The following is an 8,577-nucleotide window of genomic DNA, read 5'->3' on the forward strand; positions in this document are numbered from 1 at the left end:
ACTGCACTCCAGTCTGGGTGACAGAGTGAGACTCCAACTCAAAAAAAAAAAATTAGCTGAGTACATGGTAACATACACCTGTACTCGGAAGGCTGAGGCAGAAGGACTGCTTGAACCCAGGAGTTGAAGGTGGCAGTGGCCATGATCGCACCACTGCACTCCAGCCTGGGCAAGAGTGAGTCATTATCACAAAAAATTTTGTATTTATTTATATATTTATTTTTGAGTCAGAGTCTCATTCTGTCGCCCAGGCTGGAGGGCAGTGGCATACTCACGGCTACCACAGCCTCGACCTGCTGGGCTCAGGTGATCTTCCTGTCTCAACCTTCCAAGGAGCTGGAACTACAGGTATGCGCCACCACACCTGGCTAATTTTTCTTAATTTATTGTAGAAATGAGGTCTCGCCAAGTTGCCCAGGCTGGACTCAAACCCGTGGACTCAGGAAGTCCTCTCACCTTGGCCCCCCAAAGTGCTAGGATTACAGGCATGAGACACCACATCAGGCCAAAATTTTTGTTTTACAGAATAAAACATGGGCTAGGCACGGTGGCTCTGCCTGTAATTCCAGCAGTGGTGTGTGCCTGTAGTTCCAACTACTTGGAAGGCTGAGGCAGAAGGATCGCCTAAGCTCAGCAGGTCGAGGCTGGTGGTACCCATGAGAGTGCCACTTCTCTCGAGCCTGGGTGACAAGAGTGAGACTCCAACTCAAAAAAAAAAAAAAAGGAAAACACAGATACTCTATCTGACTTTAGATGCAAGGATTAAACGAGGATAATATATGTGAAAACAGAGAGTTCCCACATTCTCTGGCATAAAGTGACTATTCACAATGAAATTACTTGACTGTCGTTATTGCTCAAGTTTATCTGGGACATCAAGATGTGACATTTACAATAAAATGGGTGGGTGTCCTCACCTTTCAAAGATCGATCTTCCCTCAGATGTCTGAGTTTCACCACTTATGAGTTTGGTAGGGTCAGACAAGGGTGGCAGCACACCTGTCCTATGGTCTGGAAGGTTTGAGAGGGCAAGTGACCCATTCATTGAAAAGGGGAGTGTTAGTCTTCCAAGGAAAGTCCTGCATTCTCTCCAGGAACCCAATCCCTGACCCAAAAGGGGACAAAGCAGAGATGCTCAAAGTGGCCACAGGCTGCTTCACACCTGTAATCCCAGCACTCTGGGAGGCCCAGGCAGAAGGACTTCTTGAGACCAGGAGTTCGAGAGCACCCTGGGTAACATAGCTAGATCTCATCTCTACAGAAAAATCAAAAAATTAGCTGGGTGTGATGCCTATGGTCCCAGCTACTAGGGAGGCTGAGGTGAAAGGATCACCTGAGTCCAGGAAGTTGAGGCTGTGGTAAGCCATGATCATGCCACTGCACTCTAGCTTAGATGACAGAGTGAAACCCCTATTCAGAAAAAAAAGAGGCCTGGCACAGTGGCTCAAGCCTGTAATCCCAGCACTTTGGGAGGAGGAGGTGAAAGGATTGCCTAAGCCCACAGGTTCGAGACCAGCCTGGAAAATTTGGCAAGACCTCATCTCTACAATAAATCAAAAAATTAGCTGGGCATGGTGGCGCATGCCTATAGTTCCAGCTACTTGGAATTCCAGCTGAAGTGGAAGGATAGCCTGAGCCCAGTAAGTCGAAGCTGCGGTGGCCCTGAGTGTGCCACTGCACTCCAGCCTGGGCAACAGAGTGAGACTCTGACTCAAGAACAAAAAAAAGGCCATGCAAGTTCCCGGAGTGGGAAGTGAAGGCTCTGCTCTAGACGGAGCCTCCAGGAGTATGCCTTGGGACCCGGGCCGGTCCTCCAACCCCCAACGTGCTGGATCAAGGGAGACTCACCCAGCATGATGGCATCCACGGCTCCCCCAGGACAGAACTCGATCATGATCTGCAGAAAGCACAAGGCAAAGTAACCACCAGTAGAGGCACCAGCCCTCGATGGGGAGACCCCAGGCCCACTCCACCTTGGCAGGCCCACCAGCACCTAATGCCTCAGTGTCCCTGCTCCCAGTGCTCCTCTCCTCCTGCCTTGGGGGCTTGTCTGGTCTTCCCCTTCCTCCCTTCCTCCCTTCCCCAATCGGTCTCAAGTCTCACAGGAAGCTGCAGTGCCCAGGAGTTGCCGGGGTGCTTCATTTTTCAGAAAAAGAAAAATCAAGTTGCCACGGAGACCCGAAGCCTCAGCAATCTGCCCTTTCAGCCAAACCTGTGTTTGCCCTTTCCCCTCCAGCCTGCCCTGCTGGTGCACACCTGCCAGCTCTCCAGTCTCTGGTGCTCAGCAGCCAAGAGCTCCAGGACGCCTTCTCCCCACAGCCGGCCAAGTCCTCACAGAATCCCAGCCTGTGTCCTATCTCTCCATCTTTCAAAGACCAGGCCCATGCTGGCTCAGAACATCAGGCCAGATGTAGTGGCCCATGCCTGTAATCCCAGCAGTTTGGGAAGTTGAGGCAAGAGAACTGCTTGAGCCCAGGAGTTCAAGACCAGCCTGGACAACACAGTGAGACCCTGTCTCTACAAAAATTTTAAAAACTAGATAAGTGTGGCAGCACATGCCTGTAGTCCCAGTTACTCGGGAGGCTGAGGTGGGAGGATTGCCTGAGCCAGGGGGGTTGAGGCTGCAGTGAGCTGTGATTGCGCCACTGTAATCCAGCCTAGGCGACAGAGTGAGACCACAACTCAAAAAAAAAAAAAATCACAATTATCAGGCAGGGCCTTTGCAGATAAGCTCAAATGAAGAAACAGGCCCATGAAAAGGGATGTAACCAACCAAGGCCACACAGATTGTTCCTGGGCTGGAAGCAGCCTAACCTCTGGGTATTCATTCATTCATTCATCAACCACACACCTGCTGAGCAGCAGTCCCTAGAAGAACAGCCAGACCCAGGCCTGCAAGGGGCTCCCGGCCCAGTGGAGGGACAGAAAGGACAACAAGAATAGAAAGTGCCTTGGTTATTGACTTGGTCCTTTCCCTCCCTAGCTCTCCCCTACCCTCCCTTTTCCCTTTTCCTGGTCTATCTTGGGCTTTTCTCCAGTCATTCTTTTCTTTTTTTTTTTGAGTTGGAGTCTCACTCCGTCACTCAGGCTGAAGTGCAGTGGCACACTACTCACAGCCATTGTAGTCTTGACCTGCTGGGCTCAGGTGATCGTTCTGCCTCAACCTTCCAAGTAGCCAGATACAGGCATGCACTACCATGCCTAACTAATTATTTGATTTATTGTAGAGATGAGGTCTTGCCAAGTTGCCCAGGCTAGTCTTGAACCCGTGGGCTCAGGCAAGCCTTTCATCTTGGCCTCCCAAAGTGCTGGGATTACAGGCTCAAGCCACCACGCTTGGCCAAGGCTTTTCTCATATGTGCAAAGATGCTTTCTCTTTTTTCTTTTTTCTGAGGTCAGGGTGTCTCACTCTGCAGCCCAGGCAGGAGTGTGGTGGCACAAACACAGCTAGACCTCCTAGGCTCAGGTCCTACTGCTTCAGCCTCTTGAGTAGCTGGAACTCCAGGAGTGTGCCACTACACCCAGCTAACTTAAAAATTCTTTTTGTAGAGATGAGGTCTCACTGTTTTGCCCAGACTGGTTTCAAACTCCTGAGCTCAAGTGATCCTCCTGCCTCAGACTCCCAAAGTGCTGGGATTGTAGGTGTGAGCCACCGTGTCTGGCCTCTTTCTTCTTAAAGTAGGGATGAGGGTGGGGGTAGAGGTGGGACGATGCTACAGACTTCAAGACACGCTCCCAATATCACCCCCCACTTTCAACTCCTGGCCTCTGCTTGTCAACTCAGTCCAGCAGAGGCGAAGACACTGCCGGTGGGGCGCTCGGAACCCCACACACTCTAAACAGGAAAGAAAGCCTCAGCAAGACCCACACCTGCTCTCCAGCCCGGGGAGGAGGAGTGGCCGCAGCATGCTGACGAGGCCTCAAGCTTGGGGCTGACTTTCATGAGGCCTCCTGGCCCTGGAAAGAAGAGGATGCGGGGACGCATGGCTTCGGAGCCAGCCACGGCTAGGCCTACCACCAGGTGTGGCCTTTGGCAAGTCACTCTGACCCGAATGTGTCCTCAGCTTCTGATGCTGCTGCTCCTGACGGGGACCCTGCCACTGGGCTATCCCGGGGACAGGCCACGCTGAGATAAAAGAAACCATAGCAAGTCACAGGCAGCTTGCACCTGGCCTGGGACCCCGCCTCTCTCCATCTTCTGGCGCCCTGACCCTTGCTGGCTCAGAACATCAGGCTGGGCATAGTGGCTCACACCTTTAATCCCAGCACTTTGGGAAGCCAAGGTGGGAGGACACCGTGAGCCCAGGAGGTCAAGACCAGCCTGAGCAACACAGAGAGGCCCCGTCTCTACAAAAAATAAAAAATTAGCCAGGCACGGTGTGGTCCCAGAGGGGTCCTAGGTCCTTGGGGTAGCAAGGCAGTCCTGGCCCTTGCCACATGTCACAGCAGAGCCAGGAAGGTTGGATCCGCCCCCACGTGCCCCCACCTGCTGGAAGGAAGGGCGTGGCTCTGAGGCTCCTCCGGTCACTCTCGTTCTGCCTGGTCATCAATGCTGGGCCTGACCTCAGCTTTCCAAGACATCTCTCTTAACACTACAGTGGCCTGTTTCCCTTGAACAGAAGTCACCAGAGACGGATGCATGTCTTGCTGAGCCTGAATACCGACTTCCACTCATTTGTTCATTCATACATCCATTCATTTGTTCACTCCTCACCAACCATCACCCATCTAGGCTTGTTCCCAGGGGTCAGGAAACAGGAGTGACTTGGAAACAGGCACTGATCACTCAAAGCACAGCAGATCATTTTGCCTGCTAATAATTGTCAGCTCCATAAAAGAGAAAGAATCCTGCTAGCTGCTGGAAGACACCATAGCCACAGGAGATGATGATGGAAAAGAAGCAACTTACTGAGCAACCTGCAAGATTGGGGGTACACTCCAACCCTCGCAGGTACTACAGCCCATAAAGGCCATGTGCGTGCCTGGCCCCTTGTTGGGGCTCAGGGAATGTGAACTGTGTCACAAGGATTCCTTCCCTGAGCTCACGGGTCCATTTTTTTTTGAGTTGGAGTCTCACGCCGTCGCCCTAGCTGGAGTGCAGTGGCACGTTCATGCCACCCCAGCGTCGACCTGCTGGGCTCCGGTGATCCTTCTGCCTCAGCCTTCCAAGTAGCTGGAACTACAGGCACATGCTACCATGTCCGGTTAATTTTTTTTTTATTTATTTATTGTAGAGATGAGGTCTCGCCAAGTTGCCCAGGCTGTTCTCAAACCCATGGGCTCAGGCAATCCCTTCACCTCAGACTTCCAAAGTGCTGGGATTACAGGCTTGAGCCACTGCACCTGACTCCATTTTTAAATTAAAAAGAAAAATTTTTTTTGAGGAGACAGGTCTTCCTATATTGCCCAGGCCAGTCTTAAACTCTTGGCCTCAAGATCAGCCTCCCAAAGTGCTGGGATTACAGATGTGAGCTATCACACTCGGTCGATAAATTTATTTATTTATTTATTTAAGATTCCATTAAAAAGTTATCCTTTCTCCTGTTACCCACAAAAATTCAAAGGAACAAATGTGTGCAATTCCACAAACTGAGGCACCACCACCAAACCCAGGCTGAACCCCTGCTTGGCAGCCCTACTGCCAACTCTTGGAATGGCCTCAGGAATTGCCAATCCTCTCTGCAAAATGGGCTCCTCTTAGGTGCCTTTAGGATTTTCTGTACGGATTGGATGGTTCCTGATGCACAGTGAATATACAGTAGGGTCAGACACTTCTTCCTTCTCCAACAGGTGTCATCAGAAAGGAAAAGATTGTAGATGCAGGTTCAAATCCTGGTACTGCCACTTAATTGACCATGCAACCTTGGACAAGTCAGTCTCTCTAAGCCTCCACTTCCTTGTCTGTAAAATGGCGCAGTAACCTCCGCCTCCAACTTCATCAAGACAGCGAAATAAGATTGCCAATACGAAAGCCACACAATTAGTAAGTGCTTGTTGACTCTCTAGCAAATAAAATTACCAGAGAGTTTCACAATTAGATCTCTCTCTCCTTTCTCCTTCTTTCCCTCTCTCCCCCCCACCCTCTCTCTCTTCCGCCTCAGCCTTCCAAGTAGCTGGAACTACAAACAAGTGCAACCATGTCCAGCTAATTTTTTTTTATTTATTGTAGAGATGAGGTCTCATCAAGTTGCCCAGACTGATCTCGAATTCATGGGCTCAGGCAATCCTCTCACCTTGGCTTTGCAAAGTGCTAGGACTATAGGCATGAGCCACTGCACCCGGCCTAGATTATTCTTACTTAAGCTTCCTATGGAAACCTGCCTTCCCAGAACTACAATTTACCAACACGCTGTCAGCTGTCACCAAGAGTCGGTAGGAGAAGTGGCCAGACCAGGGCAGTTCCTGCATCTTGCAGTAAAACCAGCCCTACATAACACCCTCCCACAAGGGTCCCCTTGTCCCCTCCAGAGGTCAGCGCCAGGAAGGCTCCCGCCCTCTGATATTTGGCTTGCTTCCTCTTCTGCAGCTCAAGAGCTCCATGACCCCTTGAGCTTCCCTTTTATTTGTTTTTGCCTTGACTGCTGGGAAGCTCTGAGCTAAGGAAGTTCTTTTAGCTTTGGCTCCATTCCCATTACTGTTCCTTTCAGCACAGGTTCTAGGTTTTAACACCTTCAGCTAGTCAGTGGCAGTAGAGTTGCAGGGGTCTTGCAGTACAAACGAGTCAGGGATTTTACAGAAGTAAATGGGGTTTATCAATAAAGCAATGGCCAAAGGGAGTGCGGTGGCTCATGCCTGTAATCCCAGCAATTTGGGGGGCTGAGGCAAGAGGATTGCCTGAGCCCAGGAGTTTGAAACCAGCCTGGAAAACATAGCAAGACCTTGTCTCTACAAGGTCTATATTGTCTCTACAATATATATTTTTTAATGTATTAAAGAAAAAAGATCAAAACAATAATCTCAACAGTAATAAATACAATAAGAGTTGGATGTGTCTCCCAAAAAGCACATGTTGGAAACTAAGTCCCCAACATGACAGTGTTTGGAGGAGGGTTTAGAGAAGGGGTTTAGGTCATAAGGCTTCACCCCCATGGAGGATTAATGCCCATCATGCAAGAGCTTGAGCTTCCAGTTCAGCCTCTTGCCCTCTCAAACATCCTCTTGCCCTTCCACCTTCCATGAGGAGATGACACAGGAAGAAGGCCCTCACTAGACACAGGCCCCTCGACCTTGGACTTCCCAGACTCCAGAGCCATAATCCAGATGAACTTCTATTGTTTATAAACTACTTCAGTTTCGGGTATTCTGTTTTAGCAGTACAAATGGACTAATGGTAATAATAAATACAAATGGTAATAATAAATACAAATAAAATGATAACTCTAAGCCTTGGCAATATAGCAAACTTGTCTCTACAAAAAAGAAAATCAAAAAATTAGCTGGGCATGGTGGTGCACACCTGTAGTCCCAGCTACTCCAGAGGCTGAGGTGGGAGGATCACCTGAGCCCAGGAAATCAAGGCTACGGTGAGCTGTGATTGTGCCACTGCACTCCAGCCTGGGCGACAGAGTGCGACTCCAACTCAAAAATAATAACAACAATAATTTCCATGTTTTAGGCAGTTATTAAAATGCATGGTTAGAAACGAGAAAGAGCCCACGGGTTCAAGACTCGGCTGGGCAACTTGGCGAGACCTCATCTCTACAATAAATCAAAAAATTAGCCAGGCATGGTAGCAAGTGTCTATAGTTCCAGCTACTTGGAAGGCTGAGGCTGAAGGATTGCCAGAGCCCCGCAGGTCGAGGCTGTGGAGGCCGGGAGTGGCCACTGCACTCCAGTCTGGGCGACAGAGTGAGACTCCATCTCAAAAAAAAAGAGTAGGTACTGGAAATCACTCTCTATAAATGCATCCCCCCCCACTTTTTGAGATGAAGTCTCACTCTTGTCACCCAGGCTGGAGTGCAGTGGCATACTCACGGTCACCCCAGCCTTGACCTGCTGGGTTCAGGCAATCCTTCTGCCTCAGCCTTCCAAGTAGGTGGAACTACAGATGCATGCCACCATGCCCAGTTAGTTTTCTTTTTGTGTGTGATTTATTGTGGAGACGAGGTCTCACCAAGTTGCCCATGCTGGTCTCAAAACCCCGGGCTAAGGCAATCCTCTGGCCTCAGCCTCTCAAAGTGCTGGGATTACAGGCTAAGCCACCGCATCTGGCCTTTTTTTGTGTATGTAGGAGTCTCACTCTGTTGCCCAGGCTGGAGTGCAGTGGCAAGCTCACAGCCACTGCAGCTGCAATCAACTGGACTCAGGTGATCCTTTCACCTCAATCCTCCAGGTAGCCAGAACTACAGCACACGTCACCACACCTAGCTAATTTTTTTATTTATTGTAGTGACAAAGGTCTCACCAAGTTGCCCAGGCCAGTGTTAAGTCCCTGGACTCAGTTAATCCTCTCACCTCTGCTTCCCAAAGTGCTGTGATGATAGGCGTGTACCATTGTGTCTAGCTTTTTTTTTTTTTGAGTAGCAGTCTCACTCTGTCACCCAGGCCGGAGTGCAGTGGCAGGCTCACAGCCACTGC

At 50.1% G+C, this 8,577-nt stretch overlaps 1 protein-coding gene across 1 annotated transcript in view; it reads right to left on the bottom strand.

Moving 5' to 3' along the window:
- LOC103265835 (serine/threonine-protein kinase 10) overlaps positions 1-8,577 on the bottom strand; it is a gene marked incomplete at its 3' end in the record, with an annotated part of 113,034 nt that overhangs the window by 66,906 nt on the left and 37,551 nt on the right. Inside the window, exon 6 of the mRNA XM_021715229.1 lies at positions 1,849-1,897. Coding sequence (XP_021570904.1) covers positions 1,849-1,897 — 49 coding nt within the window. The remainder of the gene's footprint in view (positions 1-1,848; positions 1,898-8,577) is intronic.

Source organism: Carlito syrichta, unplaced genomic scaffold (assembly GCF_000164805.1).
Source record: "Carlito syrichta isolate Samal-C Ts95f unplaced genomic scaffold, Tarsius_syrichta-2.0.1 Scaffold306872, whole genome shotgun sequence".
In the NCBI taxonomy this organism is placed as follows: Eukaryota; Metazoa; Chordata; class Mammalia; order Primates; family Tarsiidae; genus Carlito; species Carlito syrichta.